The sequence below is a fragment of the Mya arenaria genome, chromosome 4 (assembly GCF_026914265.1).
Source record: "Mya arenaria isolate MELC-2E11 chromosome 4, ASM2691426v1".
NCBI classification, from domain to species: Eukaryota; Metazoa; Mollusca; class Bivalvia; order Myida; family Myidae; genus Mya; species Mya arenaria.
Genome location: NC_069125.1, coordinates 61,018,171 through 61,031,892, shown reverse-complemented (window position 1 = coordinate 61,031,892; position 13,722 = coordinate 61,018,171). Strand labels below are relative to the sequence as shown.

The window sequence follows — 13,722 nt, the reverse complement described above, 5'->3', positions numbered from 1 at the left end:
ATCTACTAACCTATTTAACAAGTATGCCAATGTCGAGACACCAAATAAATACAGCAACACATTATAATTCTATTCAATATATATTTCCTTTACATGAGTCAAAGCAGTTGCCGGCGCAGTCCTTATATCTGGATCCGCCGGGATACTGTGATGGGTTCTGGTCGCAGTTTCCACACGTGTCCGACTGCCAGGTGGAGTCGCAATTCCATTCTAGCCAGCAAAGCACGTCATCTGCGTCCATGCCAGAACTGCCACCTACAACATACACGGAATTCATGGGTCACACGATTGCACTCAATGCCGTTTTTATTCTGATCTGATGCAATCGGCGCCATTATACAAACAAAATAAGGCATTATACATATACACAAAGCACAAGGGTCAAGTTAGTTACACTTTGGCGAATTTTACACACAAAAGTACCAATCAAATTTAGAATACAACCTTCACTTTCAGCCAACACAACAACAAATAGGCCTAATCATTAAGAATCATTAAGAATGTTAACTTTCGCGGGTGTTTAAAGGTCTGACCGCCACAGCCACTCATCCGATACACACTCCCTGCGTCAGGTTTTCGTTGACAATGTGCCAGCCAATAAGGTTGTATTCTAAGTCAGTTCTACCATAAGGGCAATGTGCGTTATTTTACCACAACCATTTGACCACGCCCCTCCCCCACCATTTTTTTTTAATCCCAGGCTGATAAATTATGATGGGGGAACTGTTCCTAACCATTATTTATCAGCCTGATATTTTATTTTAAAACGGGCGGGGGGCTGGAGAGGCGTGTCAAAACAACGCACCCTGCTCCTGTGAGTTCTATAACCAGAAGTAGAATCTTAATGGTTAAAAAGGGCTCGTTCGAAACGCTCACTCCACCCATTCCTAATCATTAAGAATTTACTTCGTGTCACATAACTATTTCATACTGGTGACAGGTGTTATCGTTCACACAACGGACACGGTGGTCAAATCGATAGGTGCATTCATATACACATTTTAAGCAGTCCACTATAACACTTGAGGCTGAAAGGAAACGCTATACTGAAGCAATTGAAAACTGCGTTTCAACAATATGACATCGTATTAGTAGTTTATTGAATACGGAATTTATTCAAAGAATTCTAACAGTATACGAGTCTGATAAATTCCGCATTGATTGAAAACGAATGTTATTTTCTAGTCATGTCGTATTCCTTTGATGATAACATAAAACGTCACTATATGCAGCCTGCACGTTTTCAGCGGTGTCGATTTATGATGTCACGTTAAAGGTTTTTGCATTGTCTAGTCGTTTATCAAAACTATGTCATGACGTTTTTAGTCATGACGGCAATGCTGATATTAATATATAAATAATTCCCAACAGCATCCAAAAAACAAGTCAATCCATGGAAGCTATACAGATATTCAAGTATGATCGGTACATGTATGCACACATTAATACACAAAAGACTGCAGCACGTAGCATGTGGATCAAAAGTAACAGAACATGAGTACACTTAAAGAAAGACGCACGAGAGTCCATAAAGATGTTGTACAAATATCTCTTATACATAACGATTGGTGCATTCACATATAATATTCCACTGTGGGAATCCCTAAGTCGTTCGGTCTGACCAAAACTGAGTGTGTGGAGTCGAATCGAATCGAATCATTATCATTCAGTCAAATCAATGGTTTCAATAATATGGATTGTTGAATTTTCAGAAAATGCTCATTTATTGAACATATTGTAACCATATAATTTTCGTTAGATTGATTAACATTCGCAACTGCCCATCGTTAATGTTAAAGAAAAAAACAATTGAAAGACACGTGATAAGCAATAGTGAAGTGAATTTAGGTGTAAATAGGTGAAAAATCCCTTATAAATGTTGTTAAAATTAGCATGTTTCGTAATCAATGCCGTCAGTACCGACTTTTTGCTGTCTTTATATTCGCGACTGTTCTCCAAAAATCAAAGCACTAAAAGTGTTTAGAGACTGGGGGATAGAATTGTGGTCGTGAAGACTGATGACGAAAAGCAATGAAGAAGTGATTGCGAGATGCGTGTAATATAACATGTCGTCTGCATCATTACTCTGTTTTAGGGATAGCATCATTGCAAGTTTGTATGAAGGGATAATGTATAGATAATTTCTAAGTCAATGGATTTTGAAACAACTTTCGTTCTTTTATTGCTTTCATACCATGCGTCATCTACATCTTACTATTTGCAACATCTATTGACATAATCATAATTAATCAAACATATTGTTAGTGCATATCTTTAAACCGTCTCTACAGCATCTTCCGCAAGGATATAACAAACTGTCACACAGGTTTTTCATTAACACCACACTTCAATTGATTTTAACTTCATCGCAGAATCACCTCTTCCATGTTCTCGACACCCACTATACCATTCATCCAGTCTATTAGCGCTTTCAGTGCTTTGATTACATGCAGCCCAAAAGAAACCAAAAGACAAACAGGCGAGGAGCTCAAATCAAGTCTTTCATAAAGAGAAGAACCAATGTGCATATGTTAGGTAAACCTGTGATTCAATAAACAATGCCGGATGCAATGAATATACACATGTGTGTATTCAACAGTTTATACAACATAGTTCAAACTTGTACATTTGGCAACGCAGAGGAAGATAACACTCTGTGTAAATTCTTAATATACTAGTGACTTTAGAACTTTTGCCTGCCTTACTTTTAAAGATAATTGGGATAAAGTACGCGTGAAGTGTTGATGATGAATATTTTACTACTCGTCTTTCTGTTTTATCATGCATGTAGTAAGTACTCATTGTTTCGTGTTCTCCAATGTTGGCGTTTACGCTTTGATAACGAAATTCACTGCATATAAAATATATGTAAAACTTGCAGCTTTTCACCATTGATTAATTCTAATTGACTCATTCACATTTTGGCACCTAATACGAATAAATACTCTTCGAATAAAGTACTGTTTGTTTTCTGTTAAAATATTGTTATATTTAGAGACCAATAATACGATATCTAATCATATCCACTCAGAGAACGGAACCCAAGCAAGCACCTGTTGAACCTAATATTTCAGGAACAAAGATTTTACGATGATTTTAAATGAGGATAATTTAACGAAATATTCAAAAAATCATTTTTTTTACCATTTATGTTGTTGTTTTTTGGTACAAGTATTGCCACATGGGAATGGATTTGTTTCAATGCGAAACACAAAAGTTTTAAATTGCTAATTTAAGCACACCGTATCGTTCACTATTGAAAGAACCAGTTGCTCTGTTCAACAGACGGGCAGTGTCCTGACGGGTGGCTGAGGCATGTCGACTCCTGCTATCACTTCAGCCACGACCAAGAGTCATACACAGGCGCTCAGGTACAATGCGGACTTGTGTGTACATGATGTTATGTTTTACTATATACGATATGATACTCGTTCATTTGATTGATACACATATAATTGGCATAAGGAACATGGAATGTACCGGATATGATACACACTGATTCGGCCTAACTATATATCATGAACTCTACCGGATATGATACACACTGATTCGGCCTAACTAACATGTACTATACCGGAAATGATACATACTGCTTCGACCTAACTTACATGTACTGTACCGGATTAATGGCATTAAAATGATTCGGCCTAACTAACATGTTCTGTACCGGATATGATACCACTGAGTCGGCCTAACTAACATGTTCTGAAGCCGATATGATACCACTAATTCGGCCTAACTAACATGTACTGTACCGGATATGATACACACTGATTCGGCCTAACTAACATGAACTCTACCGGAAAGCATTCGGCCTAACTAACATGAACTCTACCGGATATGATATGCGCTGATTCGGCCTAACTTACATGTAATGAACCGGATATGATACACACTAATGCGGCCTTACTTACATGTTCTGTACCGGATTAACGACATTAAAATGATTCGGCCTAACTAACATGTTCTGTACCGGATATGATACCACTAATTCGGCCTAACTAACATGTACTGTACCGGATAAATTACACACTGATTCGGCCTAACTAACATGATCTGTACCGGATATGATACACGCTGATTCGGCCTAACTAACATGTACTCTACCGTATATATTACACACTGATTCGGTCTAACTAACATGTTCTGTACCGGATATGATACCACTGATTCGGCCTAACTAACATGATCTCTACCGGATATGATACCACTGATTCGGCCTAACTAACATGATCTCTACCTGATATGATACACGCTGATTCGGCCTAACTAACATGTACTCTACCGTATATAATACACACTGATTCGGTCTAATTAACATGTTCTGTACCGGAAATGATACACACTGATTCGGTCTGACTAGCATGTACTCTACCGGATATAATACACACTGATTCGGCCTAACTTACATGTACTGTACCGGATATGTGCTATTAACACTGATTCGGCATAACTGACATGTACTTTACCGGATGTGGATGTTTGCGACCAATAACTAGTTGATTGTTTCGTATCTCTCAGTATCCAAAGTTTGTCTAGAATAAAATGTATTACCGCCGCTATCACAGAATTTACCCAATTTCAATAAAATGACCAAGGATCGTGAGTGCGCATGCTTCCTCTGGTAATGTGCCAGTGTACAAGTGTACGGAACTTTGTTGAATTCCTCAGGTGATACGCATTGAGACACATCGGTCACATTGTGCCATATTTTTAAGTCAATGTACGTGCTGCGTATTTTGTTGATTCCTTTAGGCGATATGCCACGAAATGGCGGAGGGGAGCACGCTGGTGGAGATTGAGACATTGGCGGAGAACTCGTACCTCGCCCACGCCGCAGATATGCGCAAACGTTCGTAGATAATAACGTAGGACGACATCAACTCTGTTGATGCCGTATACTTTGACCTTGTTGTGTGAAGGTGGTATCTGGCATAATTATACAAATATAACTTCAACTAAAATATGAATACCATGAAGAGATACATAATAAGTTTAGTACTTATTGAAGTCTCATTTTATCACACGAATCGGGGAAAGATTTAAGATAAGATAAGAGCAAGAGAGGAACAAGTACAACATAAGCTGGTCTGAGCTTTTTAACCGACTATGTTTTAACATACAGAATTTAGTTAAACAATTGTATAAGAGCTGCAATGGCAAAATCAGTGATTATAACAAATAATAATAACATTTTACTATAAAATTAAACTTAAGATTTCTACTTCTTTTTTACTATAAACACTTGACTTCTAATGTTACAGTTCAGTACCGAATAGGGTTGACGGACCTTGCAGAAGAGGGGATTTGGCTATGGAGCGGAAGTAAGGAGCACGCCACCTATTTTTCCTGGGGACCCGGGGAGCCTAACGGTAGGAACTCCGCCGGCGACGAGGAAAACTGTGTCGTCATAGAAACAGCGGGCACCTGGCATGACGTCATCTGTCATGACTTCCGACATTACATCTGCGAGTTACGTTTGGAGTAAGAACCAGAAGTGCCATTTTTCAGTTCAATCATTGGTTTTATCCTTGTGTTATACTTCAGATGAGAGTGCGAATTTGCTATACCATGGACATAACTTGATTAACACAAATGTTGTATTTTTCAGGAATGCCGTCGTTGTTGGGTAACTGGGAATTTATACACTTGCAATTCAATGTGGATGGAATACGTTGTTATCAAGCGTTTAAAAGTCATGCCGCTATTTTATATTTCCAATACTTAAAAAATAACGTATTCTATGTTTATTGTTGTTTTTTTATTCAAACGCATAATCAACTGATTAAAATAGGTTTAATTAAGGATTGATCACATTTGTTCGTGTGTTTATGCTTTATGAACGCGATCAAACTCCACGAAGCGGGCACTTGCGTCCATTCAACGTGGGCATAAAATCCTTATATTACCATTTTAAATAGTTATTCAACATGATTGAAAGTTAGTAATATCTTCTGCAGCTGAGTAATTACTTTAGACGATACCCTAAACGACGATATCCTTGTACATCACTTGCATACGAGTCGGTCCAATATCAAGGTGTCGTGTACATTTTGGTTTATAAGAATAGTCAGTTGGTCATGTGACCGAGAACGGACTTTTCTGTTCTGAAATGTCCGAGGGAAAGCACAAATTATGCCTCAGAATCTTATCAATAGTCCGCAAACAACCGACCGCAACAATCACTCGTCCAAAAAGTTCTACAACGAAGCTTGTACTGAGTCCATAAGCACACCGTGGTGCGGCGCACATTCTTTCAGTGAATGGCGCTTGTAATGAGTCCATAAGCACACCGTGGTGCGGCGTACTTGCTTGCAGTGGACGACGCTTGTACTGAGTCAATAAGCACACCGTGGTGTGGCGTACTAGCTTGCAGTGGACGTCGCTTGTACTGGGTCCATAAGCACACCTTGATGCGGCGTACATGCTTGCAGTTGACGTTCCTTGTACTGATTCAATTAGCACACCGTGTTGTGGCGTACACCCTTGTAGTGAACAACGCTTGTACTGGGTCCAAAAGCAGACCGTGAAGCGGCGTACATGCTTGCAGTGAACGTCGCTTGTACTTGGTCCATAAGCACACCGTGATGCGGCGTACATGCTTGCAGTGGACGTCGCTTGTACTGGGTCCATAGGCACTACGTGGTGCGGCGTACATGCTTGCAGTGGATGACGCTTGTACTGGATCGATAAGCACACCGTGATGCGGCGTACATGATTGCAGTTAACATCGCTTGAACTGATTCGATAAGCACACCGTGATGCGGTGTACTGCTTGCAGTGGACGTCGCTTGTACTTGATCCATAAGCACACCATGATGCGGCGTACATGCTTGCAGTGAACGACTCTTGTACTGGGCCCATAAGCACACCGTGATGCGGCGTACATGCTTGCAGTGGACGACCCTTGTACTGGGCCCATAAGCACACCGTGATGCGGCGTACATGCCTGCAGTGAACGACCCTTGTATTGGGTCCATAAGCACGCCATGGTGCGGCGTACATGCTTGCAGTGAACGACTCTTGTACTGGGCCCATAAGCACACCGTGATGCGGTGTACATGCTTGCAGTGAACGACTCTTGTACTGGGCCCATAAGCACACCGTGATGCGGCGTACATGCTTGTAGTGAACGACTCTTGTACTGAGTTCATAAGCGCACCGTAATGCGGCGTACATGCTTGTAGTGAACGACTCTTGTACTGGGTCCATAAGCACACCGTGATGCGGCGTACATGCTGGTAGTGAACGACTCTTGTACTGAGTTCATAAGCGCACCGTGATGCGGCGTACATGCTTGTAGTGAACGACTCTAGTACTGGGTCCATAAGCACACCGTGATGCGGCGTACATGCTAGTAGTGAACGACTCTTTTACTGAATCCATAAGCACACCGTGTTGCGGCGTACATGCTTGCAGTGGATGACGCTTGTACTGGGTCGATAAGCAGATCGTGATGCGTCGTACATGATTGCAGTTAACAACGCTTGTACTGATTCGATAAGCACACCGTGATGCGGTGTACATGCTTGCAGTGGACGTCGCTTGTACTGGATCCATAAGCACACCATTATGCGGCGTACATGCTTGCAGTGAACGACTCTAGTACTGGATCCATAAGCACACCATGGTGCGGCGTACATGCTTGCAGTGAACGACTCATGTACTGGGCCAATAAGCACACCGTGATGCGGTGTTCATGCTTGCAGTGGACGTCGTTTGTACTGGGCCCTTAAGCACACCATGATGCGGCGTACATGCTTGCAGTGAACGACTCTTGTACTGGGCCCTTAAGCACACCGTGATGCGGCGTACATGCTTGCAGTGAACGACGCTTGTACTGAGTCCATAAGCACACCGTGATGCGGCGTACCTGCTTGCAGTGAACGACTCTTGTACTGGTCCGATAAGCACACCGTGATGCGGCGTACATGCTTGCAGTGAACGACTCTTGTACTGAGTCCATTAGCACACCGTGATGCGGCGTACATGCTTGTAGTGAACGACTCTTGTACTTGGCCCATAAGCACACCGTGATGCGGCGTACATGCTTGTAGTGAACGACTCTTGTACTGGGTCCATTAGCACACCGTGATGCGGCGTACATGCTTGCAGTGAACGACTCTTGTACTGGGCCCATAAGCACACCGTGATGCGGCGTACATGCTAGTAGTGAACGACTCTTGTACTGAGTTCATAAGCGCACCGTGATGCGGCGTACATGCTTGTAGTGAACGACTCTTGTACTGGTCCGATAAGCACACCGTGATGCGGCGTACATGCTTGCAGTGAACGACTCTTGTACTGGTCCGATAAGCACACCGTGATGCGGCGTACATGCTTGTAGTGAACGACGCTTGTACTGAGTCCTTAAGCCGACCGTGGTGCGGCGTACTTGCTTGCAGTGGACGACGCTTGTACTGAGTCCATAAGTACACCGTGATGTGGCGTACATGCTTGCAGTGAACGACTCTTGTACTGGGCCCTTAAGCACACCTTGATGCGGCGTACATGCTTGCAGTGAACGACTTTTGTACTGGGCCCTTAAGCACACCGTGATGTGGCTTACATGCTTGCAGTGAACGACTCTTGTACTGGGTTCATAAGCACACCGTAATGCGGCGTACATGCTTGCAGTGAACGACTCTTGTACTGAGTTCATAAGCACACCGTGATGCGGCGTACATGCTTGCAGTGAACGACTCTTGTACTGGGCCCATAAGCACACCGTGATGCGGCTTACATGCTTGCAGTGAACGACTCTTGTACTGGGCCCATAAGCACACCGTGATGCGGCTTACATGCTTGCAGTGAACGACTCTTGTACTGGGCCCATAAGCACACCGTGATGCGGCGTACATGCTTGCAGTGAACGACTCTTGTACTGGGTCCATAAGCACACCGTGATGCGGCGTACATGCTTGTAGTGAACGACTCTTGTACTGGGCCCATAAGCACACCGTGATGCGGTGTACATGCTTGTAGTGAACGACTCTTGTACTGAGTTCATAAGCACACCGTGATGCGGCGTACATGCTTGCAGTGAACGACTCTTGTACTGAGTCCATAAGCACCCGGTGATGCGGCGTACATGCTTGCAGTGAACGACTCTTGTACTGGGCCCATAAGCACACCATGCTGCGGCGTACATGCTTGCAGTGAACGACCCTTGTACTGGGCCCATAAGCACGCCATGGTGCGGCGTACATGCTTGCAGTGAACGACCCTTGTACTGGGCCCATAAGCACGCCATGGTGCGGCGTACATGCTTGTAGTGAACGACTCTTGTGTTCCGAGAATAGAAGAATGCAGAAAGTAAAATAGGCACACTGCAGAGAAACGCATAGTTCGTGCCTGTATTGTTACTGATACAATCGATCATTTGTGCATGCATTATCATTGCGAAACCGGTGTTTATTTATAATTTATACTCAGGGACCTCGAGACAGCCAATGGAGCCGCACGGAGTTAGTGTCTTGATCGACAACCACAGTCCACGGTCCACGCCTTTTTTCGAGTATTGTAATCGATAGCCTTTATAGAAATGCTAAAGCACCTCTAAACACTATTGTTTAATTATCTTCGTAATTATACATTTATTTACGCGTACACATGAGTTGTTTTTTACAAGCTGCATTTGGTCGCAGTCGAAATGAAAGTACGCGTTGTATGACAAAATGGTTTTGCAGAATGTAACAATATCAACAATATTCAATTTCGAATTACATTTAATGTGAGATTTGTTGAAAATTGGCTGCTCTCGTGCTGTCTTTCGTACTTCAGTATCACCTCGATCTCCGTCGGGGCCTGTCTGTTACGTTATCGGAATAAATCCAGTCGTTTACTCCGGAATAAATACAGTCGTTTACGTTACCAGAGTAAATCCAGTCGTTTACGTTACCGAGAGAAGGCGTTTGGACAAGGTAGCACTCCATTGGTGTGGCTCTTCTTTTGCAATTTATGACGAGCCTTTCGGAATACACTATAAGGACATGTTTAGCCCTTATAATCTCGGCATATTGTACTTATTTCATTTCCTGTTTCATACATTTAAAAGTGTTAAGAACCGCATAAAGAACGCATGCCATGACCGCGAAGTTGGCCGGCAGCCTTGTAGAGTTTTCGTTCATTTGTACGTTTTTATTCTATTATTATGCAAAGAGTCATGCAAACAATTATATAAGTGATACCATGTATATGGCATATTTATTCACAAAAATGGAATGATTTATTTCTTGTATGATACTGACCGGAATTCATAGCTTGTATGCTGTCATAGATCAATGCATTGTTGAATTTGGAAGTTCATAGCCTCGAAGGTGTCTTATATGTATTGATCACTGTGTATTGGTCATAGCTTAGAATGTGTCCCAAAGATAACAGTTTATATCCCTTATATGTGTCTTGGTTGGTTTCCGATGATAAGTAAAATGGACAAGTTTACACGGAAATTAGAACATTTTAGCAGCATATCGGAAGGAAATCTGTATTGCTCTATTGTAAAGAGGTCTGATCCAGAGGGAATATAGTGAAATGTTAATAAATAAATAAACAAATTAGTAACTAAATTGATTGTGAATGTACATGTATATTGATACACCAAAAGGAGTAGACACAGATCACAGTGGCACAATTGTTTTATCTGATCTGGGTCTGCACTGTTTGTTTTTGTCATCGATTAAATAGTTTAGTATGGTTAATCTGTTTATCGGTATAATATGTATGGTCAAAATATATTTATAAAGAAAAACAGTGGATATACAGATCACAGCGACGGAAATGTGTTCTCTGATCTGTGTCATCACTGTTGGTCATTTGCACATGTTACATGTTAAACATATATTTGATGCTTAGCTTAAAATTTGTTTAAGATGTATATCAACATATTGACGCACTAGAGTGTATGGATAAAGCAAAAGTGGAGATGCAGATCACAGCGACTCAAGTTAATCCTCTGATCTGGGTCTGCACCATTTGTTTTTGTCACAATATGTTATAACATATATTGTTACATGATAAATTAATGTATGGTAACATTGTTTATATGCATCATATGAATATTCAAAATATGTTTATAACGAAAACAGTTGATATACAGATCACGGCGACTGAAATGAGTTCCTTGATCTGTGTACTCACTGTTTATCTGTTTGCCTCTGTAACAGTTTAAACATATATTGTTGCGTAGCTTATCATTTATTTAAGATGTATATACATATATTGATGCACTAGAGTATATATGGATAAAGCAAAAGTGGAGATACAGATCATAGCGATTCGATTTCAAGAGTCCTCTGATCTGGGTCTGCACCGTTTGTTTTTGTCCAAATAGTTTATAACATAATTATGTTGTTACATAAGAAAGATTGTTTATATGTGTCATAAGTAATTTCAAAATAAATTCATAAAATTCGACTGAAGCGAGTTTTTTTTTATCTGTGTCCTCACTGTTTGTCTGTTTTACCCCAGTAACATGTATACATATGTTGGTGCATTACCTAACAATTGTTTAAGATGTTTATAAATTTATGTATGCATTAGAATATTATGGAAAAGGCAAACGTTAAGATACAGATCACAGCGACTCAATTGAGTACTCTGATCTGGATCTAAACTGTTTTCTTACATCATAACCTTCTCCGCAAATAATTCTAATAATATCTTCTGGAACAATTGTTTTATGATGTCAGTCATATCTTCATGATATATTAATTTTGTATACCATGTATGCATCCGTATGGGCCGCAGGCCTAATGGAAATTATAATTCATTAGACATGTATATTGTCTATATGTAATTTATTGTAAATATATTTATTGTAAATACATTGATTGTATATACATGTATATTTATTGTAAATTATTCTTTGTCCATTTGTAGTGATATTTAACCATAAACTCCATTAGATACGCTCTGTTACGCCTCTTTAATGGATGACTATTGAAAACATTGTAGGAAATGGAGCATTTGCTCATCATGAGAAAATGCTCCATTTTCCACAATGCTTTCAAATTTGCCATCCAAAATTGGTGTCTCCCTTTCTCCTAGATAATGTTCCTATTCATCATGTGCTTGTATTGTGAATGAGTCTAAAATAGCATATTAGGTAAAGGGTTAAACCCCTTCAACACTGAACACCAACAAAACTTACACTTTAAATAATATTGTAGAGCAAGACTGAGTTCAAGACAAGCAGGATTATCACATTCAAAAAATTTATTCTATGAGATAAACCCAGATGGTCAGTGACTCCCGGGCTGCAACCATGTCCAGCAGTATTGCCGTAGCATGTGCCTGGTAATGGCCCATCATTGAAATGAGATAAACATTCTGATAAAATAAGCATTAATGTCAGGGAACACCACACTACACTGTGAGCTAATTTATAGCCAAGTCGGCCCTTTAATACACATGTAAATCATTTGTGCACAGTAAGTTAGAATGAAGACAGAGAGGTCAATCAAATCCTACAGAGTTAAATTTTATACCGAAACGGAACCCTCAGGGCCTCCCACTGTGCAACAATGGGCAAGGAAAACCAATAATCAAAAGGTTTCAAAAGTTCAATCATGGTTTATTTAGTTTTGAAAACGATCTTTTTCGGGAGTCAAACAAACATACATTGTTACTTCATTAGTGTTGGTCGTTCAAAAAATTGTTGCACTGTGGAAGGCCCTTAACCGCATGGGGGATACATTACCGTAACATATCGAGACCTCGGGTTTCAGTGGACACTTGTACTCTTTCTCATCATCTTTACATACACCTTGTACTCCGCCCACTGCAACTGTAAGAAGATAACGAATACATCTGAATTTGGATTAAAACTAGTCTTAAACAAAAGAACAACGAATTTTAACTTCGATTTCCACCACAGTTTTTCTCGATAGTTGATTTCATAAAAAAAAACACACAAAAAAACGTTACAGTTTTTAAAAGTATTTTCAAAGACATTTAAATAGCAAGAAAGTGCTTCGCACCGCAGGCATACATGGACAGTGTGTTTTGGACGTTGATTTGATGTTGTGGACCATATCTATCCAAAAAGCTTGAATCATTGCAAAAGTTTGACAAGTAGTACTCACATAATCTAATGACAATAGAAAGATAAATAACATAATTTAAATCCATTTCAAATCCTTTCTTATCTAATTCAACTCGTGTTTTATCACTTCAGTTTTCAATCATATGTACACGTCAAATATTACAGATTTAAGTTTCCATTAGGCAATAGATCGGTGGAATCAATATGATATAGGAATTTTTCCAAGGTTTGAATTTCTGTTATAAATAATTTATTTCCACTCAAATTTCAGAAATTTGTATTATACGGTTCGCTGTACAGCGTCTCGTGTTCAGTAGAATGGAACTCCTATCGCTGATGGAAAAGTATATTACAGGTATGGTTGCCTGGCACTGATGGGATAGACTATCGGTATTGTTGCCTGGCACTGTTTGGATAGATTGTAGACATTGTTGCCTGGCACTAAGGCCACACCAAATTAATAACTTGTTAATCAGATTTCCCGCACCTATTTCTTCAGAAAAGCAAAAAAAATATTTTTGTTTTTTTATCACTTGCGCCCGCACCATCTAAAAAAAAATAGTTATTTTTTTTACGAGCGCTAATTTGTTTAGTAGAATGTAGCCTTTTCCCCCGGCGTTTTTCGATCGTAACACTTATCAAAGCATCGGCTCAATCATGCAGCCGCTCTAATCAGA

The 13,722-nt window shown here is 40.3% G+C and overlaps 2 protein-coding genes across 2 annotated transcripts in view; one reads left to right on the top strand and one right to left on the bottom strand.

The window, feature by feature from the left end:
• The window catches only part of LOC128232391 (uncharacterized), a 46,517-nt gene extending 33,300 nt beyond the window's left edge, over positions 1 to 13,217 (bottom strand). Inside the window, exons 1-3 of the mRNA XM_052945908.1 lie at positions 13,086 to 13,217; positions 12,701 to 12,787; positions 94 to 255 (exon numbers count right to left, since the gene is read on the bottom strand). Of these exons, the coding sequence (XP_052801868.1) occupies positions 94 to 255; positions 12,701 to 12,787; positions 13,086 to 13,131 (295 nt within the window). The 5' untranslated portion in view covers positions 13,132 to 13,217. The remainder of the gene's footprint in view (positions 1 to 93; positions 256 to 12,700; positions 12,788 to 13,085) is intronic.
• LOC128232392 (C-type lectin domain family 17, member A-like) lies at positions 2,612 to 5,750 on the top strand. The gene is made up of 5 exons (XM_052945909.1): positions 2,612 to 2,790; positions 3,286 to 3,371; positions 4,756 to 4,852; positions 5,265 to 5,484; positions 5,612 to 5,750. Exons 1-5 carry the CDS (start codon positions 2,745 to 2,747, stop codon positions 5,631 to 5,633), a joined length of 471 nt encoding a protein of 156 aa, XP_052801869.1. The 5' UTR covers positions 2,612 to 2,744; the 3' UTR covers positions 5,634 to 5,750.
• Positions 13,218 to 13,722: the final 505 nt, after the last annotated feature.